The sequence below is a fragment of the Carcharodon carcharias genome, chromosome 32 (genome assembly GCF_017639515.1).
Source record: "Carcharodon carcharias isolate sCarCar2 chromosome 32, sCarCar2.pri, whole genome shotgun sequence".
NCBI lineage: Eukaryota > Metazoa > Chordata > Chondrichthyes > Lamniformes > Lamnidae > Carcharodon > Carcharodon carcharias.
The window spans coordinates 21814870-21827667 of NC_054498.1; the positions used below are offsets into that span (position 1 = coordinate 21814870).

A 12798-nucleotide genomic window follows, 5' to 3' on the forward strand; every position below is an offset into this window, starting at 1 on the left:
CTACAAACAAGAGGCTCTCAAGCATCAAACAGTTCCATAAACACATTGAATCAATTACCTCATTAAGTTCTGATAGAAGATCCAATCTAGAATGGTCAGCTTGTCTGTTTCACCACAGATGCTACTGTTGAGTGTTTCTATCAAGATTTTGTTACCTCAGCCAGTCCTTACCCTTATTGCTTTTCTTTTTTCCCTTGAACCAAATACTTATGTAACTTCCCCCCCCACAAGTGACTTATTTGACAATCAAATAACATTATTTGCAAGCTGTAATTTATCCAATACCTGCAGTCGCAGTCATGTCCCTGGGATAAAAACAAAAAAACTGCGGATGCTGGAAATCCAAAACAAAAACAGAATTACCTGGAAAAACTCAGCAGGTCTGGCAGCATCGGCGGAGAAGAAACTGCTCGGGTAATGTTTTTCAACATTTAAGGATTATTTTGTTAATTAGATTTATTTAACTAGGAAAGAACAGCTTATTCAACAGCTAATCCCTTCAAATTCTTACACTGATTTTTCAAATTTGTTCTAAGGCAATAACAGTTCCAGGTCGCTAACAAAATTCATTAAATTACAAAAAAAAATTAAGTTTATCAAAGTTACTGATGCTGAAAAACTGACAAGGAAAATACTTCCCAAGTTTGTCCAATAAAAGTTAGAGTATTAACCATGACTTTTATAAGCCTTTAAGCTTCCTTATTGGATGTGCCAGAAGGCACTGACCAGTAAAATAGGAAAGACTATGCTTAATAAATTCAAAATGCAGCAGAGTTTTCCCAAATTCCTGTCATAATCATTCAGCTATCTCTCTGGGAGCTTTACTAGTCTCTAGCTGAAGTTACAAAGGAAATAGGAAACAGCTCCACAGAATTAAGGGCCTGACTTATAAGAGTCACTGTTCTTATCATACCTGAAATTCTTAATATGATCATTCACCCCAGTCAGTGATAGGGCATCTTGAAGGGCAGTTACATAAGACATGGCCTGCGCTGAAGAACCCCAGTTCACCTCTTTAAAAAAAAAGTATTTTAAGAGTCAGTATCAAAAACTGAAGCAAAATCATTTCATGATTTATCACACAGAAATTGGTCTTTAATCTGTGGTTAAACACTGTGGCCCTGAATTTCCACATAATGAGCTGCACCACATTTGTGCCAAGATGAATTATGCCTTCCAACAATCTAGAGCTGTTCTGTGGATCAAACGTGTGTGAATAGCTCATTTCCATATCCACTGGGGAAGTCATTGGCATAAATTCTTTATAAAATAAGAAAAACGCACTGGAGTGTAACCTTTAAAAGGCCAGTTCAAAATAAAGATGCTACTGTAGTCAAGGGAAAAGCAGGTAAGGACCCCCAAAGTACTTGGCTCATTCGGGTCAGTCAACAAAATTGACTAGATGGGCAGGATTTAATGCCCTCCCCGAGGCAAGATGGGGGGCATTTAATCGGGTGGGATATTGGCTGATTAGGAACCCTTCCTATCCTGCTGCCTGAGGCCCTCAAAAGCCCACTTAAGTGCCTCATGCCACCACTGCTGGTATTCAACCAGCAGTGGGTAGGGAAGTCACCATGCAGGAAGGCAGGAAAAGCAAACCTACTGGAGTTTGCTTGTGGACTTTTGGGGGATCCCTCGGACTCAGGGCCTGATCAAAAAACCAAGCATTGGGAAAGCGGTAAAAACAAAAAACTGCGGATGCTGGAAATCCAAAACAAAAACAGAATTACCTGGAAAAACTCAGCAGGTCTGGCAGCATCGGCCGAGAAGAAAAGAGTTGACATTTCGAGTCCTCATGACCCTTCAACAGAACTAGAATTGGGAAAGCGGGTCGTTCTTCTCCCTGCAGCCCCCACCGGCCCCCATCCCTCTGTGATGGCCTCAGGGGAATGCATTGCCAGCAGCAGCCATCATTTCCACTGGTGCCGCCGAGCAATGCACAGCTGCTGGCCTCTGACTGACCAGCAGCTCTCAGGTTTTGAGATTTCCACCCCCGGGTCCTAGATTCCAGACAGGACCTGTTGCTATCTACTTAAGTGCCTGACTGACACTCAATACAGTGAGCCTTCCCAAAAGGAGGCCACACGGGGCTCTTGTCAGCTCATCTCTCTGCTGTCTTGCTGTGATGCAAATGCCGATGAATTTTCTAGCTCTCCTATAAAGTGCAGTCACCAAACTTCATCCTAGTTGATATTAGAGATTTCCCATGAACATCTGAATTACTCTAGGTCATTGAAGTTGTAGTGTTGGTCACCTTTATTGCCATCGACAGTGGTAAATTAGATACAGCATGGCTGCAAGTTCTCATACAATAACTAGCATTACTCCTATTTTTCTTTTTTGAAGTGCAATCAAATACACATCTGTTCACTGAGGCTCTCACAGGACCACTGGTGCTTATATATTCATTGGGAGAGATTAAAATCTGTTGGATGCTCCTTAAATCCTGCCTAACTTTTCTTCTCCATCATCCACTCCACCTCCATTATAATAACATAAAATGGTATGACCATAAAGAAAGGCAATCCTTCACCTGAGAAACCCTTACCAGAGAGTAGGTTCAAAATTCTCTTGTGGATTCAGACTCAAAAATAAGACCAAGGCTGTGTTGTCAAAATGCCAAAAATAATTACGTTCCTAAAAGTAATTCACCACTGTAGCAATCACCATTCAAACCCTCCACACTTTATAGGCACAGAAACTTTTTACTTTCACCCATTTTAGTTGATCCTGGTAAATCTGCACTTTAAGCACTCATTCTAACTTATCCCTTATGTATTTTAAGCATACCATAAACTAGGAGGCCTATTTTGTTGCCCAAAACAAATAGATACCCATATTTTTCACAAAGGAAAGAAACGCTGATAATGTAGGTGAAATTCAGGACTTGATACTTTCCCAGAAGTTTTAAAATTTTCTGTGAGCCACAAGGCAGGGGTAATAATTTTGAATCTGGAATAAAAAACAGGTATTTAAACTTTTATTCCCAATTCACCTCTGTTAAAAAGTATTTTGCTCATGGGTTTTTCTATTGGTTTGTTAATCAATAGTATGAAATATTAAATTAATTTAAAAATTACTTTATTCCCAACTGCATTAATATCTTCCATTTAAAGCTGTCCAGAAAGCACCAGAGGGAGCTGGTAGAGTTCCAGTAAACTACTTTCTGACAGAGTTACCTGCATTCTGGAGCAAGGCAGACCTCAGAGCTATCTGAAGAACCCTAAGAAATGCAGGCCAAATATTCTTCTGCTGTTCCCGGGGCTGTGCATGGCCGCACTCAGAAATACGGCTGCATTAGCTCCTTCGTGACTAAACCCCAGAGGGATTCTCCTATGGACAGTACATGCTGGACACCATGATCTAATTGCTTTCACTGGGCAAGTGGCAAGAAGGCAGAGGCAAAGTATTTCCCAATATCACATCACTGGAATGAACCTGCTCACCATTTCCAGCTCCGCTCATCCCAGATTTTCTGGAAAATCAAAGCGAAGCCAGAAAACATAGGCTTAATAAATAATTTAACATGTTTGTAAAGGTATTTCAATTCATCATTTTGTGCATATTCACTGAAGATAACTAAAAATTCCCACCTGGTTTGTTGTAAATCACATAAATATTAAGGAATAATACGATTGCAACTGTGATTACAGCTGCCCACCAGTTGATAACAAACATGACGGCACAGCACAACACAGTTCCAAGCAGCGACACCCACATGTTGTAAAATCTAAATGCAGGACGCCACCCTGATAAAACAAAATGGCATTATGTCAATAAGGGATTCACATCCTGTTCATTTTAGACCACAAAAAAAATCTTAAAAACTGGGAATGTAAAAAGATGTCAACTTATGCTGAACCGTAAAATTAATAATTCATGAAGAAGACTGTAGCATCATTTTAGCATTCAAATGCTGTAATGTAATCACTGACAAGAGGACTTGAGTGCTTGTAAATTTCTATTCAGGTACAGTCCATCATTAAAATACTAACCTGGAGTTTTTGAATACGAAGCATGAAAACATGAAAAATTGATAAGTGCATATGAGGCCAAGAAGAAGTTTGAGATAACAGGAGCAATTGTATTCAGTTCAGCTAAAAATAAAGGAAAATTGTCAATGTTTACATTTTAATTGTTTTTACTGTAATTTTCAAGTTTCTTACCAAGAACGTAACATTTATTTATAGAAATGTAATCTTAAAAGCCAAACATTTTTCTTCACCTTAGTCCTTCACTTCATCTCCAAATCTCACCTATACTGTGATTTTTGGAAACAATGTAACTATGTCCCGTATGTACCATTTTGAAAGCTGAACTGTCAAGTTAACATGCAAATCAGGAGAATGTTTTCAAATTTTGATAAGCAGAATAGAGATAGTTGCCTCTTTACATCTCAGTTGCAGTATACTTAAGTAAAACCAAGAGTGATGTATTCAGTTTCACTTAATACATTGGATTTGATCATTCTGAAGTATTTCTATAACAAAGCCTTTCACATCTCTTTTATTCTATGCATATGTTCTTACATGCACCATGCAGCCTAAAATTTTCTGCAGTGAGGTACACAAACACAAGAATTATCTACATATGGAATGAGAAAAAAAAAAACATCCATCAAGTCTGCTCCTTCACAGGTACAATCCACCTCACCATAAAGTCTATGAAAACTATTTAATCTCCTGAGGTAAAGCTGTGCATAAATGGCCACAAAGGTTAATCAAAACTCAGTATTAATCAATCCCACATTTTGACTATTTAATTGAAGCTAGGTTCTTTCCAGATATTTTCTTAAACACAGAAGCATAGCAATTACCTCGTCCTGTACAATGATTGAATGTTACAAGCTGACAGACAATCACATTCCCTATCAGAGATATTTATCCAGTTTAATTTTATAGGAGTTAACCAAAATTACATTAACAGACTTTTTGCTGGGGACTTGTTCCAGTATTCTGTAGGGTTGGTAAGTTTGATGATGGGGAGGGGAGGAGAGCATGCCTTCTTTGGGGTAAGGAACACTCCTTGAATCTTATGTTGTGTTCCATTTTAGGATTTCGTTTATATTAGCCACAGTTTTCATTTTTTCCAAAAGTATTGCATATATTGTCAGTCGTTTTTTCAAACTAATTCAACTACATGCATTCATTGCTGCTCTCCTTTGAGCTTACTCCAACACAGTGCCATTTTGAAAATGCTGTGCACACTGTTTGATCACTAGTTATCACTACTAGTTTACAGAAACTTGTTTTCACATAAGTGTAGCAGAAAAAGATATTCATGTCAATGCACCATCACTAACAGTACATACAATTCGTTCATATTGAGTTCATTGCGATCAAATTGTTTCTAAGAGTTGCTTGCATGGTTAGCTCTCGCCTGAAACTGGTTTCCCACCGACTTTAGTAAAACACACTTCTGGCTTTCCCATCAGTACCTAGAGGTGCCTGTGATTGAGTGTTTAAACTTTCAAAATTGTCCCTAGACGTTATGTAAACAGGGCTGTTGCTGGAACAGAGCTCATGCTAGCACACTCATCTACGCCCAAAGATCTCTACTACAAGGTGCCCTCTCAGGATGTATGCTCATCTGGGATTTTAAGAGTCCTTTGCCAAAGTTGCATATAAGCTGTATGGGAAGAAAATTGGTTTTGAGGAGTTTTATTTAACTGTTTTCAAGAACACTGGGCAGAATCTTTAGGAAGCTTCAAGATAGTAACACTGACTCTTCAATTAGGTGGCCTGTCCAAGGAACTAGCTTGCCAAAATCGAACTGTCTCCACACACATACCCATTCAATTTGAAAACTGAAGTGGAGATATTCATAGGGGCAGTCACAGCTGTCAGTGCTTTTTTTGGTTATCCCTTAGCTCCAAGAGTGTTCACATTTGTCTAACCATCATTGTAAATGCACCCAAACTGATGAGCTTATACATCTGTCAGCACTAGACACTTGCTTTGTAGCCTTGGCCAGATATTGTTCAGACAGCTGACCAGCCACGCTTCTGGTGCTCAAATTGATTCCCAACCTGTTTAGTGCCAAAGCAGGATGACATTTGTAAGTGCCTTATTTTAACATTCCTGGAAGGTCTTCTTCCATTCCGATGACTTTGAAGTCTTCAGATTCTGGTGTTTCCCACTTTGAGAGGGGTTAAAAAAATTTAGCAACCATATGCGGTGTCAATCTTTTTAAATTATTACACAAAATTATATTGAACAGCAATTCGAATGTTTGAATTTCTTCCATCACTAACATTTTTCCAGCATCAGAGAATGGGTGCCAAACACTGAAACACATTTGACCCAGGGAGACAAGAGTTCCCAGAGCCGATGAGCAGTTTAAAGATTAAAATATTTTATTGAACAGAGATATAAATGTCAACCAGTTTTTCCAAACATAAAACTCAAAAGGAATTTTTAAAAAATTAACTTACCAATCAGAATGAATGCAACAGCAATAAAGAAGGTTAAAATGTAGCTTCTAATTGGCTCACCATTCTTTCCATATCCCTTGCCGAAGAAATACAGCCCCTTGTAAATATTATCCTTACAGAGAGCCTGTAAGAACAATAACTTCAGTTACTTAATATCAAAAAAAAATATGCTGGAAATGTTCAACAGATGAACAGCATCTGGGGAAAGAGCAAAAAGGAATTATTGTTTCAGGTTAATGCACTTGATCTCTGTTTTTCATTCTGACAATTGCTTTTTGGAAAGCTGGCAAAAAGGGGCTATTTTTGCTCCAATAGAAGCAGGAAATGTTGGAAGTGCTCAGCACATCTGGTGGCATCTGTGCAGAGAGAAAGAGAGGCCAGTGACCCTTCGTCAGGACTAGTGCAGATCATGAACCTGAAGCATCGATTCAGTTTCTCTCTCCACAGATGCTGCCTGGCCTGAGTATTCTCAGCAATTTTTTTTTTATGTTTCAGATTTCCAGCATCTGCAGTGCATTGTTCTCCTATTACAAATGCCCAGCATGGACCATGCAAGTGTTGTTAGTTTCAATTTAAAAATGAGAAATTTTATCACTCAATGGAAAATCTAATTTTTCTGTTAACAAAGTACACTTGTGTGGATAGAAATAGCACTTTTAAAAATTCTCACAGATCGTGGGCACCAATGCCTAGGCCAGCACTTATTGCTCATCCCTAATTGTCTCTGAGAAGATGGTGGTGAGCTGTCTTCTTGAACCGCTGCAGTCCATATGGTGTAGGTACACCCACAGTGCTGCATTATTGCAGGTGAATTGGTTGGTTCTAATTTATTGGAAGGTTTTGCCATTTTTCAACTTGGGAAGTGAAACCAGGAGTCACGCACCAATCAAAATATGTCATTGTTAGTTCAAGGTACTCATTTGTACGTGGGATTGTTGCTTACACAGTTCAAGTCTTTTGGATGTTGCTGTTCAGATATAGCATAGTGCCAGGTTCAAAGAAGCAAAACGGGTTGCATAATATGAACGGCCAAATTGTGCGTAATTGTCTAACAAAGCAATGGTTGTAAAGTGTCCACACTGAAACCTGAGCTTTCAATGGGCTTTATAAATAGGAGGCAGAGTACAAAATCCAGGAAGTTTTGTATAACCTATGTAAAAGAGTTTGACCCCACTGTGACTATGGTTTCCAATTCTGGGTGCCTAAAGAATGTGAAGACTTTGTAGAGGTCAGAAGCGATTTACTAAAATGGTCCAGGGATGAGGGATTACAGAGAAACTGGGGTTGTTCTCCTTAGAGCCATGAAGCCCAAGGGGATTTGATGGAGGTGTATGAAATTGAAGCGTTTAGATAGAATAAATAGGAACAGTTTCCAACGGCTGAAGGATCAATAATCAGATGGCCCAGGCTTAACTTCATTTAAGTTGATTGCAAAAGAACCAGAGGTGACATGAAGAAAAAAACTTTTACACAGAGAGCGCTTAGGATTTGGAATGCACTATCACCCTGATACTGTGGTGGATACAGATTCAAACTAGTGTTCGAAAGGAAATTGGATAAACACTTGGAGAAAAGAATTATAGCGAAAAAGCAGTGAGGGATGGGGGAAGGGAATGCAGCCGTAGTGACTGGATTTCTCCTGGAAAGGATTGGCACAGATACAATGGATTGAATGGCCTCCTTCTGTGCTGCGCTGCACTATACTATTTCCAACAAGGAGAATTAGCTTGCACAATACAATACATTTCATGTCTATGAAAAGGCTATGGGTCTCAAAGAGATTGGCAAACTCAGCTTCCAACAGACACATTCAATTTTCTTAAATGCATTTACACTACTCGATTCATTGGAATTCCTGGTAACTCATTCTACAAGTTGATTACTGCATTGGGGAAAAGATTTCAGCTGGGTCTGTTGTTACTCTTAATTTTCAATTTGCTCCTTTGGTATTCCAGCCCTTTATTATACAGAGCAATTTATGTGTCAATCCATTCCATTTGCTTCAAAACTTCAGCTAGGTCACTAAAAAACAGTCCAATCTTCCAGGAAAAATCAAGCCAGATCGCAGGGCAGGGCGCGTGAGAGAGAGAGAGAGAGAGAGAGGGGGCGAAGGGGGGGCGGACAGGGGGCGAGGGGGGGCGGACAGGGGGCGAGGGGGGGGGGAGGAGGGGCGGACGGGGGGGGCGGAGGGGCGGACGGGGGGGCGGGGCGGGGGGGGAGGAGGGGCGGGCGGGGGGGAGGAGGGGCGGGCGGGGGGCGGGGGGACGGACGGGGGGACGGACGGGGGGTGCGGGGGGAGAGGAGGGGCGGACACAGAGGGGGGGGGGGAGGAGGGGCGGACACAGAGGGGGGGGGGGGAGGAGGGGCGGACACAGAGGGGGGGGGGGGAGGAGGGGCGGACACGGAGGGGGGGGGGGGGGAGGAGGGGCGGACACGGAGGGGGGGGGGGGAGGAGGGGCGGACACGGAGGGGGGGGGGGGGAGGAGGGGCGGACACGGAGGGGGGGGGGGGGAGGAGGGGCGGACACGGAGGGGGGGGGGGGAGGAGGGGCGGACACGGAGGGGGGGGGGGGAGGAGGGGCGGACACGGAGGGGGGGGGGGAGGAGGGGCGGACACGGAGGGGGGGGGGGGAGGAGGGGCGGACACGGAGGGGGGGGGGGAGGAGAGGCGGACACGGAGGGGGGGGGGGAGGAGGGCGGACACGGGTGGGGGGAGGAGGGGCGGACACGGAGGGGGGGGGAGGAGGGGCGGACACGGAGTGGGGGGGAGGAGGGGCGGACACGGAGTGGGGGGGAGGAGGGGCGGACACGGAGTGGGGGGGAGAGAGGCGGACACGGGGGGTGGGAGAGAGGCGGCCACGGGGGGTGGGAGAGAGGCGGCCACGGGGGGTGGGAGAGAGGCGGCCACGGGGGGTGGGGAGAGAGGCGGCCACGGGGGGTGGGGAGAGAGGCGGCCACGGGGGGTGGGGAGAGAGGCGGCCACGGGGGGTGGGAGAGAGGCGGCCACGGGGGGTGGGGAGAGAGGCGGCCACGGGGGGTGGGGAGAGAGGCGGCCACGGGGGGTGGGGAGAGAGGCGGCCACGGGGGGTGGGGAGAGAGGCGGCCACGGGGGGTGGGGAGAGAGGCGGCCACGGGGGGTGGGGAGAGAGGCGGCCACGGGGGGTGGGGAGAGAGGCGGCCACGGGGGGTGGGGAGAGAGGCGGCCACGGGGGTGGGGGAGAGAGGCGGCCACAGGGGGTGGGGAGAGAGGCGGCCACAGGGGGTGGGGAGAGAGGCGGCCACAGGGGGGTGGGGAGAGAGGCGGCCACAGGGGGTGGGGAGAGAGGCGGCCACAGGGGGTGGGGAGAGAGGCGGCCACAGGGGTGGGGAGAGAGGCGGCCACAGGGGGAGGGGAGAGAGGCGGCCACAGGGGGGTGGGGAGAGAGGCGGCCACAGGGGGTGGGAGAGAGGCGGCCACAGGGGGTGGGGAGAGAGGCGGCCAGCAGGGGAGTGGGGAGAGGAGGCGCCACAGGGGTGGGGAGAGAGGCGCCACCGGGGGTGGGGAGAGAGGCGGCCACAGGGGGTGGGGAGAGAGGCGGCCACAGGGGGTGGGGAGAGAGGCGGCCACAGGGGGTGGGGAGAGAGGCGGCCACAGGGGGTGGGGAGAGAGGCGGCCACAGGGGGTGGGGAGAGGCGGCCACAGGGGGTGGGGAGAGAGGCGGCCCACAGGGGGTGGGGAGAGAGGCGGCCACAGGGGGTGGGGAGGAGAGGCGGCCACAGGGGGTGGGGAGAGAGGCGGCCACAGGGGTGGGGAGAGAGGCGGCCACAGGGGGTGGGGAGAGAGGCGGCCACAGGGGGTGGGGAGGAGAGAGGCGGCCACAGGGGGTGGGGAAGGAGGCGGCCACCACAGGGGGTGGGGAGAGAGGCGGCCACAGGGGGGTGGGGAGAGAAGGCGGCCACAGGGGGGTGGGGGAGAGAGGCGGCCACAGGGAGCGATGGGGAGAGAGGCGGCCACAGGGGGTGCGGGAGAGAGCGCCGGCCACAGGCGGTGGTGAGAGAGAGGCGGAGCCACCAGGGGGTGGGGGGAGAGTGCTCGGCCACAGGGCGGTGGGGAGAGAGGCGGGCCCACAGGAGGGGTGGGGGAGAGAGGCGGCCACACCGGGGGTGGGGAGAGAGGCGGCCACAGGGGGTGGGGAGAAGAGCGGCGGCCACAGGGGCGTGGGAGAGAGGACACAGGGAGAGGCGGCCACAGGGGGTGGGGAGAGAGGCGGCCACAGGGGGTGGGGAGAGAGGCGGCCACAGGGGGTGGGGAGAGAGGCGGCCACAGGGGGTGGGGAGAGAGGCGGCCACAGGGGGTGGGGAGAGAGGCGGCCACAGGGGGGTGGGGAGAGAGGCGGCCACAGGGGGGTGGGGAGAGAGGCGGCCACAGGGGGTGGGGAGAGAGGCGGCCACAGGGGGTGGGGAGAGAGGCGGCCACAGGGGGTGGGGAGAGAGGCGGCCACAGGGGGTGGGGAGAGAGGCGGCCACAGGGGGTGGGGAGAGAGGCGGCCACAGGGGGTGGGGAGAGAGGCGGCCACAGGGGGTGGGGAGAGAGGCGGCCACAGGGGGTGGGGAGAGAGGCGGCCACAGGGGGTGGGGAGAGAGGCGGCCACAGGGGGTGGGGAGAGAGGCGGCCACAGGGGGTGGGGGAGAGAGGCGGCCACAGGGGGTGGGGAGAGAGGCGGCCACAGGGGGTGGGGAGAGAGGCGGCCACAGGGGGGTGGGGAGAGAGGCGGCCACAGGGGGTGGGGAGAGAGGCGGCCACAGGGGGTGGGGAGAGAGGCGGCCACAGGGGGGGGGGAGAGAGGCGGCCACAGGGGGTGGGGAGAGAGGCGGCCACAGGGGGTGGGGAGAGAGGCGGCCACAGGGGGTGGGGAGAGAGGCGGCCACAGGGGGTGGGGAGAGAGGCGGCCCACAGGGGGTGGGGAGGAGAGGCGGCCACAGGGGGGTGGGGAGAGAGGGCGGCCACAGGGGGGTGGGGAGAGAGGCGGCCACAGGGGGTGGGGAGAGAGGCGGCCACAGGGGGTGGGGAGAGAGGCGGGCCACAGGGGGTGGGGAGAGAGGCGGCCACAGGGGGTGGGGAGAGAGGCGGCCACAGGGGGTGGGGAGAGAGGCGGACACAGGGGGTGGGGAGAGAGGCGGCCACAGGGGGGTGGGGAGAGAGGCGGACACAGGGGGTGGGGAGAGAGGCGGACACAGGGGGTGGGGAGAGAGGCGGCCACAGGGGGTGGGGAGAGAGGCGGCACAGGGGGTGGGGGAGAGAGGCGGCCCACAGGGGGTGGGGAGAGAGGCGGCCACAGGGGGTGGGGGAGAGAGGCGGACACAGGGGGTTGGGGAGAGAGGCGGCCACAGGGGGTGGGGAGAGAGGCGGCACAGGGGGTGGGGAGAGAGGCGGCCACAGGGGGTGGGGAGAGAGAGGCGGCCACAGGGGGTGGGGAGAGAGGCGGCCCACAGGGGGTGGGGAGAGAGGCGGCCACAGGGGGTGGGGAGAGAGGCGGCCACAGGGGGTGGGGGAGAGAGGCGGCCACAGGGGGTGGGGAGAGAGGCGGCCACAGGGGGTGGGGAGCAGAGGCGGCCACAGGGGGTGGGGAGAGAGGCGGCCACACGGGGGTGGGGGAGAGAGGCGGCCACAGGGCGGGTGGGGAGAGAGGCGGGCCACCGGGGGTGGGTGAGAGAGGCGGCCACAGGGGGTGGGGAGAGAGGCGGCCACAGGGGGTGGGGAGAGAGGCGGACACAGGGGGTGGGGAGAGAGGCGGCCACAGGGGGTGGGGAGAGAGGCGGACACAGGGGGGTGGGGAGAGAGGCGGACACAGGGGGTGGGGAGAGAGGCGGACACAGGGGGTGGGGAGAGAGGCGGCCACAGGGGGTGGGGAGAGAGGCGGACACAGGGGGTGGGGAGAGAGGCGGACACAGGGGGTGGGGAGAGAGGCGGACACAGGGGGTGGGGAGAGAGGCGGACACAGGGGGTGGGGAGAGAGGCGGACACAGGGGGTGGGGAGAGAGGCGGACACAGGGGGTGGGGAGAGAGGCGGACACAGGGGGTGGGGAGAGAGGCGGACACAGGGGGTGGGGAGAGAGGCGGACACAGGGGGTGGGGAGAGAGGCGGACACAGGGGGTGGGGAGAGAGGCGGACACAGGGGGTGGGGAGAGAGGCGGACACAGGGGGTGGGGAGAGAGGCGGACACAGGGGGTGGGGAGAGAGGCGGACACAGGGGGTGGGGAGGGAGAGAGGCGGACACAGGGGGTGGGGAGAGAGGCGGACACAGGGGGTGGGGAGAGAGGCGGACACAGGGGGGTGGGGAGAGAGGCGGGACACAGGGGGTGGGGAAGAGAGGCGGACACAGGGG

At 51.7% G+C, this 12798-nt stretch overlaps 1 protein-coding gene and 1 long non-coding RNA gene across 4 annotated transcripts in view; one reads left to right on the plus strand and one right to left on the minus strand.

Annotated features, from left to right (window-relative positions):
• Positions 1–12798, plus strand: part of LOC121272035 — a 105084-nt gene that overhangs the window by 67618 nt on the left and 24668 nt on the right. The gene's annotated exons all lie outside the window — the stretch shown is intronic.
• slc12a1 (solute carrier family 12 member 1) overlaps positions 1–12798 on the minus strand; it is a 126114-nt gene that overhangs the window by 43689 nt on the left and 69627 nt on the right. For both annotated transcript variants that reach the window (XM_041178415.1, XM_041178414.1), the window contains exons 10-13: positions 6434–6557; positions 3996–4097; positions 3594–3749; positions 914–1013 (exon numbers count right to left, since the gene is read on the minus strand). In XM_041178415.1, coding sequence (XP_041034349.1) covers positions 914–1013; positions 3594–3749; positions 3996–4097; positions 6434–6557 — 482 coding nt within the window. The remainder of the gene's footprint in view (positions 1–913; positions 1014–3593; positions 3750–3995; positions 4098–6433; positions 6558–12798) is intronic.